Below are 16,000 nucleotides of genomic sequence, written 5' to 3'. Positions count from 1 at the left end.
ATCTGGCACGGCCGTGCTAATGGCCTGCACGGCCGTGCGGGTGCGTGGATACTGACACGGCCGTACTATTGGCTTGCACGGCCGTGCTGCCTTGCCTGGGGTTGCTTGCTTATAGGCCAGCACGGGTGTGCCTATGGTAACACGGCCGTGCCGCCTGTGCTATGTAATCAATGCACGGCACTTGAACTTCCTTAACTCCTCGGACTCCGGTCAAGGCTAGCTCGGTTACGCATCAAGGGCTCGGGATCCGATTAAACTCGGTTGATATTACCTGAAAACACATCAAAAACAAACCGAAAACCCGTGAAGCACGTAATATGGGGAACGTAAGCATAACAAGGTAATAATCGGCCAAAGCAGCCCCAAATACATCCAAAATCATCCTAAAATATGCTCTAAAGCGCGCCCTAAAGTGCGCTTGTCAAATTCACGCATCAAAGGTATGATTATGTGTCTTGTGTGTTATGCATGTGATCTTGGGATTGGTACTTGATTGAATATGATTCATTTTATTTCCGCTGCGTAGTACCTTTAAACTCCTACAGTGGTATCAGTTAGCCTCTTGCATGAACGCGCTTGATCATAATAATACGATTATTTGATGTCCATATTAATTTTATAACCAATTATGAAGGAGAAATTAATTTAATTATGGTTCAATTATTATATTTAATGTGATTAAACTTTTGGAATCGATTAAATATGATTTAATTATGCTCTAAATAGCCATGAAGAGACCGAGATTTAGCCCTAAATTATTCGAAAATTTAGAACCCCCTAACCCAGTTTTTCAAATTTTTCGAAAATACTATCCCTAAAATATGATTTTTGTGCTTGTTTTTTATTTAATTCAATTTATTTTATAATTCATAATTTTAATCGAATTGATTTATGCATAAAAATGTTTTATGTACGATCATCAATTTAATTTTAAAAGTTAGAATTAAATTGGGATTAATTTTATGATAAACCCTAATTTTAATGTTGAAAACGATTTAATTTATAATCTTATGGAATGATTTAATTTAATTATGATAAGTGTTATTTGAATTAAATTAAAACAAAAAAAATATTTAAGGTCGGTAATGGCGGCTGGGTGGCGCAGCCACGGCGGCTGCCGACTAGGTGGCAGTCCAAGAGGGAGGGAGGGAGGGCAGGTGGTCGATGGTGGATGTGGGCAGCAGCGTGCAAGTGTTGCACGGCTGCTGCCACGGCTGCCGGCGGTGCTGCCCTTGCGGCAGTGGCTGCCGTCAAGGCAGTCAGCCACCGTGGCTAGCTTCGGCTAGCCAACCACGGTGGGCGGCGATGGTGGCTGGCGGTTTTTTTAAAAAAAAATATTATTTTAAAAATTATTTCAAGATAAATATGATTTATTTTGGATAAAATAAAATATTTTGAAAATATGATCTTTTATTTTAAAAGATAAAATCAGTTTTATTTGGATAAAATCTTTTAATTTAGGATAAAATCAAATATTCAAAAGTTGTTATATTTGATATTATCCATATTTAAAGTTGTTAAAATGGTAATTATCCTAATTAAAGTGGTTAATTTTGGATAAGATTGATTAGGATATTCTGAGCATATTCCAAAAGGATAATAATTAATTTAAATAATGTGATTATCTCATAATTAGATTAGGATATAATTAATTTTAAAATTATTTGATTGCCTAATAATAAGGATAGAATCTCCTAAATTTGTTAGGATAATCATGGAAGATTAAATATGATTTATCTTTCTAGATTAAAATATGATTTGATTCTATCTCATGACTAAATTAAATATATGATATTTTATAAACGGTCATGAATAATATATCATATTATCTAATTATGATTAAAATATGAGATATTTTAGGAAATGCGTTGACTTTACTATGAACATTCGATGTTGTAGTTTAGACAAGCATGTTGAGTGATTTATTATATGGCACTTTTAAAATATATGATATTATGTTGCTATATATAGACTAGTATGGCCCATAGATTCTTAAATACGATCTTTGCATCGTGAAGTATTTTTGTAATCTAAATACGGTATGCGTACCGTTAAGTATTTTTGTAACTTTTATTTAAAGTAAATAGAATAGTTATTTGAATAGTGTTAGTTCAAAGATGCCCATGAAGTGAAAGCCCAAAGGAGCAAGGTGGATGGAAATCCATGATGATTCTAGTGGGAGCATTTTCATTTCTAGTTTTCTTAGGACTAAGGGGCCATACTATGTCATGCTTTATTTTATTGCATTAGTAGATTATGCATGTTAGATTTTATTTATGTTGGTTGATGATGCGCTAGAGTTCACTAAATAATCACAACATAATAAATCTAGGTCCCAGTAATATTGAGATTGCTTTTCCAACTAAAAACTCGATGAAACCTTTGATATTTATGATGGGTCATGCCAAAGCTGGTTGTCATATTATATCTATGGGGAGTGGGGGTAAATCAAATTTTTCAATTTTAATTGGTTATGCTCAACAAGGTTACCTAAAGAGTTTAGAACCTTGAAGCAAAGGGAAATAATTAAACATGTGATGATTAATTATTCAACCAAGAATTAAAAGAGTTGTAATCAGTAAAGAGTTTACTCACCTTGAAAATGTAATGGTTGATGGTAGGGCCAAAGTCTGGTCAATTATTGCACGAATAAAGGGTCTTGGAATCTCTTAAATTCAATTGGGATCAATTAATTATTAAATAACGTGTTTTAAAGTTACCAAATGAATGCGTTTATGGTACTTTAATTTTAATTAAACATAATTATTAAACTTTGCCTTATTTTGACATAGATTGGTAGTCGTAATCACAATGACAACAAGGTTTACAATCTTTGACCATTCTTTGAGAAGGATAGGTTGACAGGGGATAACTTTTCCAACTGGGAAAGAATGCTAAGGCTTGTTCTAAAATCTGAAGGTAGAGAGGATGTCATTGACACCCCATTTCCAGGACCTCTGCCAGAAAATCCAACTGCGGTAGACATCAAGAAGCACAAGGAAGCTCATGACAAAGCTATACCTATCACTTGCCTAATGATTGCTACCATGGAGCCTAGTCTTCAAAAGTGTTTTGAGGGCCAGGATGCCTACTCAATAATGCAAGAACTCAAAGATTTTTATAAGAAACAAGCTAGAGTTGAAAGGTATGAGCTCCATAGTGAGATTCTGGATTGTATGATGGAGAAGGGCGTCACAGTTCGTGATCATGTTTTCAAAATGATCGGCCTAATTCAAAGTATTGAGAAACTGGGGCACCCATATAGTGATGATTTGGCAACAGACATCATTCTCCATTCACTACCATAAAGTTTCAACTAGTTTATCATGAATATTAACATGACTACCACTACAAAGACTATGAATCAATTGCATGCAATGCTGGTTAGTGTTGAGAAACAAATCCCTAAGGAACCTAAGAAGGAAGTTCTTATGATTCAAAAGGGAAAGGGGTTAAAGAAGAAGGGGCAAAAGGCTAGTGCCAAGAGCAAGGGCAAGCAAGTTGCCAAGGCTCCTGAAAACCTAAGACGACTCCAAAGCCTAGGGCTGCAAGTGAAAGTGAATTCTTTTACTGCAAGAAGAAGGGGCATTGGAAGCGAAATTGCCAGAAATACCTCGACTTCCTCAAGAAGAATGGAGCATCAACCACAGGTATTATGTTATAAAAATTTTAACTTTCACTTAGGTATGAGATACCAAGTTGCAGTGCTTAACATTATGAATGTTGCGCAGGAACTGCAAACAAGTGAGACTAGCATGGAAATGGAGCTTGAAGGTTCACTAGAAGTATTTGAGTGGCCAGAGATAGCTTCATAGTTTTAAATTTTCATTATTTTATCATGATTTTAGAACAATTTCCATTTTTGATGAGACAATATTTCGGTTTTCTTGTATTGAATACTGATTTGGTTTACTTGGCTTGGACAAGTGTTGATCCATGACCAAGGTAATAAATTATTTTCATTTTGCTAGATATGAGTTAATTTAGTTTTATGGAATTGATATAAGTAGATCACAAAAGTAAAATTTAGATGATTCAAAGTGCACTTACTTAAAACAAGTAAGGTTAGGTCACATAAACCATTTGCACATCCAAAGTTATGGATGGACTCTTATTCTTATATGATTATGAATCACTTGAGAATTAGAAGTCATGCTTGATAAAAGTTAAAATGACCAAGTTGCCTTTTAGTAGAAAGGGTAAAAAAAAAGCTAAAATGACCTTTTAGTACTCATACATATAATGTATGTGAACCAATGAGTTCAAAATTAGCAAAGAGATTTAACTACTTCATTGCTTTTACTAACGATTTAAGTAAATATATCGATAATTACTTAATGAAGTAAAGCTTGGAAACATTAAAATGTTCAAAATTCCAAAATGAAATGTAAAATCAGTGTGAGATAAACAATTTAACACCACAATATGATTGTTGTGATAAATATTTAACTCAAAAGGAATGATCATCTAAAGAGAATTATTGAATTAATTCACAATCCCGAAACACTACAATTAAAAGTATGTTGAAAGTAGGAATCAAACTTTGCTTTCCATTGTTCGATCCAAGTTTTGAATGATTTACAAATATCGTTTTGAGGATAACACTAGAAAAACAATAATTGCGAATACACTAAACAGAAAACTTAACCAAAGCAGTAGAAAAGATGTCATAAGAGTTATGATTTGGAAATGTTCCAAAAGTTATCTTTTCTAAACATGATTAAGGGTTATGAAATCAATGTAAAATGTTTACAAAGTTGACATAATGCACCCTAAATAGTTCTTCATGGGTTTTCTCATGGAAACTAAGAGGAATTATTCCTACAATCGCGTAGAAACAAAGTGTTTGTTGCTCGTGATAGTGTCTTTATAGAAAGAATGTCTTCCTACAAAGCCAAGTGGGAGTAAATTTAGATCTCAATGAGATTCGAGACGAGCAACAAATGGATATGGTTAACACTATATCAGAGACAAAGGCGGATGAAATCAGCTAATTTGATAAAACATGTGTCGAAGCAAGATAATTCAACTAGCGAGGCTTCTATCGTCCTACTTGAATGAAAAGCTTTAAAGAGTTGAAGAAAATAATTCTATTATTGCTCATACCAATCTTAGGTTACTTGGTATCAAAACAAACAGTTTATTGAAATTCTGAGAAAAGGTGGATTCTAAAATTTCCCTATTGGAATGGTTAGAACCCATACCTACAAGCAGGCTTTTGAAAAGTGTCAACTCAGGAAATGGCTTAAAGCCATGAAATCAAATATGGACTCCATTTTTGTAAAGATGTGTTAGTCCATAATAGTCTTACAAATAGGGTCAAACTTATTAGTTGGGTAAGCCTATTCGGATTATTCTAGTTATGGATATCAAAATCACCTTTATGAAACGCGTTTCTTAACTCTTTTATCTGTTTAACTAACGCTAGTTTGCAGGTATCGGAGTTATAAGAGTGATTTAGGATCTCCAGAATGTTCGGAATCATTCTCCGCCCCTATCGCTACTTTGACTTTTGTTTTCGAAACTTACGTTTCTCCAAACTCAGTCAAAGTGGGGGCTTCTGTAGACACCCTAATGTGTCTCCCAAATACCAAACCCAATGATAAATAATTTTCACATCATTTAATTATTGAACAAAGTGGAAGTGTGACAAGTCTAGTGATGAGGATGTTTTTATTAAAATATTTCTCAACCTGTTTTCAAAAATATTTCTTTTCTTACTCTATTTATGAAAAATAGCCAGTTGAATTAGGTTTTGGTCCACGATAAGGGTCCAATAATAGTGTAGTTGGATTGGCTTCTGAAAGAACTTTCCAATGATATATTATAAGCCCAATTCCGATGAATAATGAGGATGTTATGGATTAAATTAAATCAGGCCTAATGACTTTAAAGGTGGCCCAATGATTTAGAGTAGGGCCTATTAATTATTATTCCTAAAGTGATTAGGATTGATTTTAATCTTCTTGGAATATCTAGAAGGTTTTTATTTTTTAGTTCTATATTTTTAAAGATGTTTTTATTTTGAATAAAATATATTAATTATCACAAATCTGATTTTAAATCTGCTTAGATGCGGAATTACCTGTTAACCCGTTTAAAATATGATTCTGCGTATAAAAGTGTGTTGTACTTTTGAATCAGCGTGAGACGACAGAGTCGTCGCCTAGCGCTGCAACTGTCGTCTGGCGTTGACTCCTGTCATTGGCGACAGGAGGTATTTTATTTCGAATATCATTTTCTTTGATCACGTGCTATTTTTCCTATAGATAGGAGTCGCATCTTCCTGTTTTTTTATCATTCACAACCATCATATCTCTTTATTCTCTCTCTCTAAAAGTGACAAAGGGAAATAAACGCGTCTTCAAATGTCTATCCCTATATCAAATACAATTTATACAACATAAACAAACCTAATATGAGTATAAGGCAAGCATAGGGGTCGAACCACAGGGAACGAGTAAACACTACCAAATGCTATCAACAATTAATCTACTCCGGAATAGGAGATAAATAAACTAAAGTCTAAACACGCTAAGACAAGAAATAAAACACTAAGGGAAATGGTTTAGGTATAGCATTCACTTGAACTAAAGTCTAAACATGCTCGAATATCGATATAAGCGGTACAATCTAGCCACATGTTAGGGTTCATTGGCTTCTCCTCACATAGCCTCTATGCTTCCACATTAGAACCATATACTAGGAGGTGCTATCAAATAACGATCGATATAAATGAATCTTGCTAGGTCCGCTATCACATCTTCTACCAATAATTCACTCCCAATAAACTAATAACATGCATTTTACAAGTAGATTGAAGAATATCAAGCATATAAAGACTTTAATCACAAATAAAACAATTCCAAACCCTAGAACATGATCAAGATCAGTCTACACCACAACCATCCCCTTAATGGGGGAATTACTCACTAATCATGATAATAACAAGATTAATTAACAAATAACCATGAATCAACATAATTAACAAGCAACACTAACAACTAAAACAATAATCAAAAGAAAACAAATAAAATAGAGGAGAGAGAGTTAGAGATTCTCAATTATTGAAAATGAAAGTCTAAACACAAGATGATCAATCTTCTTCTTCAAAATCCAAGCTCAACAATGGTGAAACCCTCACTTTCTCTCTCTAAACTACTCTAACCCTAACCTAAACCTAGAGAGATAAGCTCTCCTAAAACTAATGAAGAAAAACAGAATAATTGTTGAACAATAATGCATTTCCCTAAAAGAGGTATTTATACTAAGCTAGGAAAAATAGAAATAAAAAGGGGAAAATAAAATGAATTAAATAAAAAGGAAAAAAAATAAAGAAAATAAAGAAGGAAAGAAAAGGAAAATAAAATGAAAAATGGAAAAAGAATCCCCACAAAACGCATCAGACCCAAATCCTTTGTCTTCGATATTTCGGCTGCTTCAATGGGAGTAATCCCATGCTTCATTCAACATCAAACTCCATCATCAATCATATCATCGTTAATCATTAAACATCAAATCACGGCCGTTGATCTTCATTAACATCATGTGCAAAGCTCGTGATATGGTTCGAGTTGAACCCAGCTCTGTGCGCCCGCGAAGACGCCGCACAAAGGTCGCGCAATCTTACTACCTACAATCTGTAATCTGGACTCAATTCATGCGCCTTCTGACAGGGCTACGCGCCCACGTAAAGCTTCAATCGAATTTGGAGCTTAATTGAAGTTCGATTGTTTCCAAATGGTGAAGAGTGGTGGCCAGAATTCGCTGCTGTATTGGTTGCGGTGAGATAGAGGTGAAGTGCGGCTGGGCGCTTGCGGTTGGTGGTGGTGGAGATTGATGGTGGTTTCGGTGGCAGGTGGTGTTATTGGTGGGCTGTAAGCTGCGTGAGGCTGCTCTGTTTTTGGTGAGGTGTTACGAGTGGCTGCGATAGGTGGGTGAGTTCGGTTTAATAGGTGAAGGAAGCAGCAGTAGCGGTGCGGGGCTGCTGTTGTTGCGAGTTAGGTGTTGGTTGATGCGTGAGTGAAGGATGGGATGTGGTTGTGAGATGTGGGGTCTGGTTGTGGTCGTCTGAGGTTGTGTGAGGTGGTGAGAGCAAATGGTGCTGCTGATTGTTGTATTGGAGGTGAGTGGTGTTGTTAGGGGTCGCAGCAGCTCTGTGAATTGGAGCAGGGGATAATTGGGGTGTTGTGGTGATGGTTAAGAGATAGTGTGGTGGTGGATAATAGTGGCAGCAAGGTGGGAGTTCGAAGGAGGCTAGCTGAGAAGATAGGGGGAGTAGGGGAGTTTGGTGAGGCTTGAGCAGCAATTGAAAAGGCTCGGTTTGGACCTTGAACTTGAACCTACACACAAACAAAACCCCGAGAGTGAAACCGTGATAAATAAAATAGAAATAGAAATAAATAAAGTAAAATAAAAATAAGAGAAATAAAACTAAAACTAATAAAAATATAAACTATACAAGTAAATAAAATAAAATAAAATAATAAAATTAACTTAAAACTAATAAAATCATTTGCCAAAATAACGAAATTAACTAGAAAGTTTATTAACGAGAAAATAAGAGAATAAAAGGGGAAAATAAGAGAAACCGAGCACGAAAATGACTCTTAAACTACTCCTTAAAAGTGACATAAATGTCACTCATCAAATTCCCCCAAGCTAAACCTTTGCTCGTCCTCGAGCAAAGCTATAGCAAAAGAGAACAAGATAAAATTATTGAAAGCAAAAGAAACAAAATAGAAACAAAGAGAAAGAATGTACACTAACTCACTGCTGTAGGAATCACGGATGCATTTAGCGTATGCATCAAGCCCTTTAAACCCCTATGTCGCCAATGAGGACGAGTAAGCTCTCGTGAGGGTTTCCTAAGAGGTTTAACACACAACTCTTGGAAACACCCAAGCAAGGCAAGGCAAATAAAAACAGAGAAAAAGAAAATAGAACAAATGGACTTAAATGGACAAAGAGATAGAAACAATCACCAATGAATGCGAAACTTTCTAAATAGACAAATGTATGCACACTCCAAGATGTCAATGGTTGATTGAAAGATAAACTATGATAAGGATAGAGAGCTCTAACATGCTCCACTCCCCCAGCATTCCATACATTCTTACCGCGTTCCCTTATCTAGATGCAAATCCACCCTTCAAGGTAACGTCTCATGACTCCACGAAGGAGCCGGAACAAAGGTAAAACAATACAAAATAGGGAAACCCGACATCTTACGAAGTCATGCCTTCTCCATATGCTTGAAGTCTAGCTCCCTCCACCGATTAATGACTCAACTAATCCAAGTCAAAAGCACTTTAAAAGGGGTTGTAATGTAGGCTAGGGGCAAAGTTGAGGAAAAATTTTAAAATTTTGGTGGTATCTCCTAAGTGAAGCAAAAGAGCAACCGTCTCTCAAAATCGAACTCTTGTAATCACCAAAACATCAAACAAATGTGCCAAACTATCATCTCCCCCAACGTTATTCATCAAACACTCTAAACGCAAACTAAGAACCACTCCCCCAAGCTTGAATGGAGCATAGTCCTTAATGCTCAAGGTAAGGAGAAACAATCACAACTAAAAATGGTTTTATTGACCTTTTTTTTTCTTTTTTTTTTTATTGCACTTTTCTCAAATTTTTTTTTGTGCTTATTTCTTTTGTATATTCTTGTAGCATTTGCTAATCAACTAAATATACAAATCTCAACCTTGTCATACACTTTGAACTTAAACAAACATGAAGTCACTTTCATCATCAAAACCAACATCCAACAAAAATTTGCTTCACAAAACTAAGGGTAAAGGTCGTAAGGCTTGTAATGAGGCTAGTAACTAATAAAGTAAATAAGCTCAAAGGGGTAGCAAGAGGGTGAATGCAAATTAAAACAAGAATGTAACAAAATAAAAGGAACATAAAAGAAAATGAAAAGGTGCCTTTGTCCTTCCTAGATTTAGTTCGGTCGCGATCTTAGGTACCTCGACGTCAAGTTCTAGATCTAAGCATGCCTTGTTAAGGATCCTATGCCACTCATACAAAGAATTGTAGGAGGCTTGAACAATAAAGTTCACATCGAGTTTACAAAAACTACCTTTAGGGCTTCAAATCCCCTAATGAGAGCAACACCTTCTTACCATAAACAAGCAATTTGGGTTCGATGGGCCTTACAAGTTCTAAACCGGCTACATAGACATATCCTAAAGTCAACCCATGACACTCTCAAACCGTGCAAACATTTACCACTTAGGATGGTACACAATCAAGAACACAAGTCCAATCAAGAAATGTCCAAAATAAGAACAAACAAAACACATTTTTGCTAAACTTGCTTTGAAATAAACAAAAATCTTTTTGGATTTTTCATAATATAAGAAAAGACATGGAAATGCATTTACTCAAGTGCATGGCATATATGAATCAAAATCCCACCGAACATGATAGAATACCCTCCCCCAAGCTTGAATGAGACCAAGCTCTCAAATCATAAACAATGAAACCAAGGAGGGGAAAACATGGAAAAATTAATCCAACTTTACCAACACATGATCTTCAAGTCACAATAAGTAAGAGAGAGGGAAAAGAAGGATATTACCGGACATGGAATAAATGCAAAATCACACAAAAACCCGAAATAACCTCATAGGAGCCACAATCTCTACAAATAAGGCTTGAACTCTACATGATAGGCAAGTTGAGGTAGATTTCCTTGATTCATGATCATCACCAATGCGCAAGAGTATATTATCAAGTTGTGTACCTAACAAGGAACACAAACACGTCCATGAGAGAAAATCTATTCTAAAAAGAAAAGAAAATGAAAGCAATTAAACACGGGTTACTTCCCGCAAAGGCTTGTTTAACGTCCAAGCGAGACCGCTCTAGGAAATAATAGTTCAACGCACGCAAGAGCTTGTCAAATGCACTATTACACATTTCATGGGGGTGACAGTAGGCAAATGACGGAAAGAGAGCGTGCAACAAGATCATTCCACACAAGGGAGAAGGGAGATGCCAAAAGAATGAAGAAGATGGATCGAAAGGAAACTCAAGAAAGTAAGAAGTAGAAGAGGGAAAAGAAGAATGGAAAGAAAAGGAAAAAGGCAAATCCTCCTCACAAAATTTTTGGTTGACAAAATTCCTCTTGTCCTCAACAATGATGGAATGAGGGACATAAATATCTTCCATAGAATGCGACTCCCTAATAGGCTCTTTGAGATAGGAAGGGAGAGAAATAGAGAAAAAGGGGTGTGAGAAACGAGAAAAGGGGTAGCTACTCCCTCACCACAAGGTCTCACATCGCCAATAAGGGCATGAAAATCAATCATAGAATCTTGAAATGAAGGGCACTAATGATCTACACTTCCCTCAAGCTAAAAAACTCTAAGGGAATCAACCTCAACCTCCTTTTCACCACAATAAACAACCTTTCCTTCAACTATCTCAAAACCTAAGGTCTCAAACTCGTACATGAATGGAGGTAGATTCATATCAAACTCATCTAAGTCCCATGAAGCGTTCTCAATGAAATCATCAAAAAATCTATAAGTCCTCATATAACTCTCGAAAAATATGTGGGACATTACCTCAAAAGAGTATATATAGTAATAGATTGAAGGGTCACAAACATACACTTTAGACTCATCAAGAAGGTAGAGGGGGTTAGGGGTCACAAATTCAACATTAGCTTCATTCTCAACTCCTTAACCATCACTCAAATGCTCTCTAATGGGATCCTCATTCATATGGGGGAAGGGAGAAGAAGGAGGGGCAAAGCTCGAGATTGAGCTAGGTAGGAGATCTGGCTCTCAAGCATCTTCATTCTAGCTTCCGTCTCCCTATTCTCAACTTCCCTCCTCTCATTATCCTTCTCCCTTATCTCATTATCCATCTCCATCATCTTCATTAACTTCTCCATAATCTTTTCTTTCCTTAAATTTTCCTTAGAATTACCCTCATAAAAAGTTTCATTAGAAGAATAAGGGAAATCATTTGGAGCCATGTAAGAACAAGAAGATCAGGAGGGAGGATCATTCACATTATAAACATGAGCATCATCATATTGGGGAGAGGGGGCATAATCAAGCGAATAAGATTCATCATCAACAATAGGAGAATAAGAGTTGAAATCACTTGTTCTAGGTTCACATACGGGATCACAAGACAAATCATTGGGATTCATGCCACCAATATAACCATTATCAAATTAAGAATAAAAATTAGCAACATTACATGCCCTATTGCGTACATCCTTAGCAAACCATGCAAAAACGTTCCAAGCACTATGAACCGTCAATGCTCAAAATTCGCCATTAAACCTACTTTCAACTTCATATCTCGTTTGTTCATTTATGCCATAATAACAAATCTAATTAAAAGACCTCTTTGAAACTATTTGCTATGTAAAAAACCTCTTCTCCATGGTTCTTCATCTTTGATTGGTTTCTTCATCAATTTTGGATTTCAATGGATAAGAAGAAGAAGCAGACTACTTCTACACCTCAAGTAGCGCAACAGAAGACTTCTCATGAAGCTTTTGATTCGATTTTGCGGAATTTGAGAAACTCAGGTACATCTTTCGTTCCTAGTCCGATTCAAGAGGTGGATGAATTGATTACTCTGCGCGCCAGCGTTAGTGCACCCAGCTTGTGGAGCTATTCCCAGAAGTGATGCTGAGACCATTTCTCTCTTTGCTGAAGCTACTGCTAGGCCGGATTTAAGACATTCCAATGGAACAGTACCTAGGGTTTCTGGGTTTACTGTTCCATTGGATGTTGGTGGATCTGAACATCGTGCTGAGCCAGAAATTCATCCTCGCCATTCCTCACCCTCTTTGGAGCTGAACACGCATAAGCATAGTGAGGATCGGGCTGCTCCTTCACCTGCTCCGGAGCTGAATTCGTGCAAAAACAATGAGGATCGAGCTGCTCCTTTTACTGGGAATTTGGCTACTAAAGGGGCTTCTCTGTCTTTTGTTGCTCCGAAAGTCCAGGAAGGGAAACAAATTGCTGAGCTACAGGCAGCCGAGCTTGAGGCAGGTAATCAAAAATGGGCTAATGCTTTAGTTTTCTATGTGGTTGGTTTTTACCCCACTATTGCTGCTGTTCTTCGATTTTTTGCTTAACAATGGAATGATATGCAAAAACCAGATGTTTATTGGCATGATGATGGGTACTTTATCGTTAATCTTCTAGTGATGATAAAGATACTATACTTTGTTCTGGTCCTCATATGTTCCTTGGAAAACCAGCAATAGTGAAGCCTTGGTGTCCTAATTTGATTTTAATGCTGAAATTCTTAGAACTGTTCCTCCCTCTGAGTTAAGTTCCCTAATCTCCCACTTAATTGTTGGGTATCTGACACTCTTAGCCGCATTGGTAGTTTGCTTGGAGTGCCAATTTGTGCTGATGAGTGTACTACTAGACAACTTAGCCGCATTGGAACAAATTATGTGTGTTCTGCTGAAGGAAAGAGAAATTCAGGTTACAAGAAAACAAAGTTAGTTGAAATGGTTAATGAAGAGGATGTGAATGTGAAAACAAGAAAGCCAAGACAAGTAGCCATTACAAGATCAAATTGCAAGGCATGCATAAGAGCAAAAGTGAATAAAGAAGGAAAGTTTGAGGTAGTGGCTCATGTTATTCAGCATAACCATGAGCTAACAAGGTCATAGTGGCATTATTTGCATCATTCTGAAAGAAAAATGACAGAAGAAAAAGCTGAAGCAATAAAAACAATGAAATCTTCAGGTCTAACTACAATGGACACTTACAATTACATGGCTACAGAGGCTGGAGGAGAACAGAATATAGGTCATAGTGTTGTAGATCACCTGAATTTTTGCTCAAGGTTAAGAATGGAACAAATTGAGGCTGGAGATGCTCAAACTTTAGTGAACATTTTAAATCAGGAACAATCAAAGGATCCAAACTTCTTTTTTAGAGTTAAGTTTGGCAAGGAAGGAAGAATTTCCAATATCTTTTGGAGAGATTCAATGATGCTAGAAGACTATAGGATATATGGAGATGTGCTTGTCTTTGATACAACATACAGAACCAACAGATATAATCTTATATGTGCTCTATTTGTTGGAATAAATAATCACTGGCATAATTGTATGTTTGCATGTGCTTTTATTCGGGATGAAAAAACAGATTCATTCGTTTGGCTACTAGAAACATTCTTGAAAGCTATGGAGAATAAAAAACCAACTCCAATATTCACTGATCAGGACCAAGCAATGGCAAATGCAATTGAGCAGGTAAAAGATTTATATTTACATTTTACAGATTTTAAATTCTGACAATAATGTTTTCGTTTTCCCATAAAGTTACCCTTTTAAATGCATAAAGTTACCCTTTTAACAGCATAAAGTGACCCTTTTAACAGCATAAAGTGACCCCTTTATTTTCAATGTAGGTGCTTCCTAATACAAGGCATAGACTTTGTATCTGGCATTTGGAACAAAATGCTATAACCAGATTTGGAGCTCTTAAAAAAGACAAAGAATTCAAGTATGCATTCAACCAGTGTTTAAAGATGTGTGTGACAGAACAAGAATTTGAAGCAAAATGGCAAGCAATGATGCAAAAAGATGAGTTGACAGCACACTCTTGGTACCAAAGAGTGTACGAGTTGAAAGAGAAATGGTGTCCTGCCCTTAGTAGAGATTTCTTTTCAGCAGGAATCTTATCGTCACAAAGGAGTGAAAGCACTAATCATGCAATAGGATTCAGAGCAAGTAAAGCAACTACCTTGACAGAATTTTATACCATATTTAAGAAAACAATCAATCGTTGGAGAAGCACAGAGAAATATGATGAGTTTACCTGTAGCAAGTCAATAGCATTCACTTCATTGCCACTATCTGGAATGCTAAAACATGCTGCTCAGGTAAAAAGTTAACTGACAAGTACATAATTTACACATAAATTATACCAGTTTAAATGTAGCTAAACGATTTTGGTGAACAGGTTTTCACTTTGTCACTCTTTAGAGATTTTGAAGAGGAGTTTGGATATTCTATGGCAACAACTGTTCAAATGATTGGAAGAAATGAAGAATGTCTACTCTATCAGGTAGCCCTGGAAGACAAGCCATGGTCTGCACATCAAGTAAACTATATACATGAGAGCCAGAATGTATGGTGTACTTGCAAAAATTTTGAAGCATCTGGATGGTTATGTTATCATTGCATCAGCATTCTACACTTGCATTCAGTAACAAGAATACCAGACAAGTATGTTTCAAAAAGATGGACTAAGTTTGCAAAAACAGAGGCATGGGATAGGTTGAAGAATCAGGATCCTACACATCAATATATTCCATGGAGACAAACAATGATAAGGAAATACTACAATCTAATCTTAAAGAGTCAAGAAAATGAAGAAACAAGATAATTTATGGAAGAAAGTTTCAGAAACAGTCTTAAAATGGTGGAAGACTTACTTGCTAGTGTTGCCCAGAGAAAAAGTGCAGAAGCTGCTTCTAATGTTCCTGATGTGGCAGACAGCAATCACAGCAATGATGATGTTTCTTCGGCATCGAGTACAAGCACAAGTGTACCAACAATACTTGATCCACAAAGGGCTGTAACAAAAGGTAGAAGCAAGAGAGCAAAAAGAGGTCTTGAAAAAAGCATTACTGCCACCTCCACATTCAGAATTTGGATCTAAAACACCTAATTTGAGACTCTTTTAGGAACTTTTTTAGATCATTTTTTAAAAAAAAAATTAATGTAATTTGTATTCTAAAACTATATATATTTTTTTATATGTGACTAGTTTAATGAATATGTGATTGACACTATTATTAGCATATCTTTATTTAGTTAAACGTTTAAATTAAGAGTGACCCTTTTAACAAAAAAATGAACCCTTTTTAAGCAAAAAGTGACCCTTTTAACAGAAAAAAGTGAACCTTTAACTGAAAAAAGTGACCCTTTTCACATAATAAACCATTTACATAAAAGTAATTCTTTTCATGAATAAAAGTGATCCTTTTTCTAAAT

The 16,000-nt window shown here is 36.0% G+C and overlaps 1 protein-coding gene across 1 annotated transcript; it reads left to right on the top strand.

Annotated features, from left to right (window-relative positions):
* Positions 1-13,693: 13,693 nt before the first annotated feature.
* Positions 13,694-15,389, top strand: LOC110695587 (protein FAR1-RELATED SEQUENCE 5-like). The gene is made up of 4 exons (XM_021872801.1): positions 13,694-14,251; positions 14,410-14,883; positions 14,964-15,091; positions 15,191-15,389. The coding sequence occupies exons 1-4, from the start codon at positions 13,694-13,696 to the stop codon at positions 15,387-15,389; spliced, it is 1,359 nt and encodes a 452-aa protein (XP_021728493.1).
* The last annotated feature ends 611 nt before the right edge of the window (positions 15,390-16,000 follow it).

The sequence above is a fragment of the Chenopodium quinoa genome, unplaced genomic scaffold, assembly GCF_001683475.1.
Source record: "Chenopodium quinoa cultivar QQ74 unplaced genomic scaffold, ASM168347v1, whole genome shotgun sequence".
Lineage (NCBI taxonomy): Eukaryota > Viridiplantae > Streptophyta > Magnoliopsida > Caryophyllales > Amaranthaceae > Chenopodium > Chenopodium quinoa.
Note: the sequence above shows the minus strand (reverse complement) of the source record. Positions and strands in the feature narration are given on the sequence as shown.

Coding starts and splice junctions, on each gene's coding strand:
- LOC110695587 (XM_021872801.1), top strand. CDS start 13,694: ATGACAGAAGAAAAAGCTGAAGCAATAAAAACAATGAAATCTTCAGGT. Junction 14,252..14,409: donor TGGCAAATGCAATTGAGCAG/GTAAAAGATTTA, acceptor TTTTCAATGTAG/GTGCTTCCTAATACAAGGCA. Junction 15,092..15,190: donor GCCCTGGAAGACAAGCCATG/GTCTGCACATCA, acceptor TCATTGCATCAG/CATTCTACACTTGCATTCAG.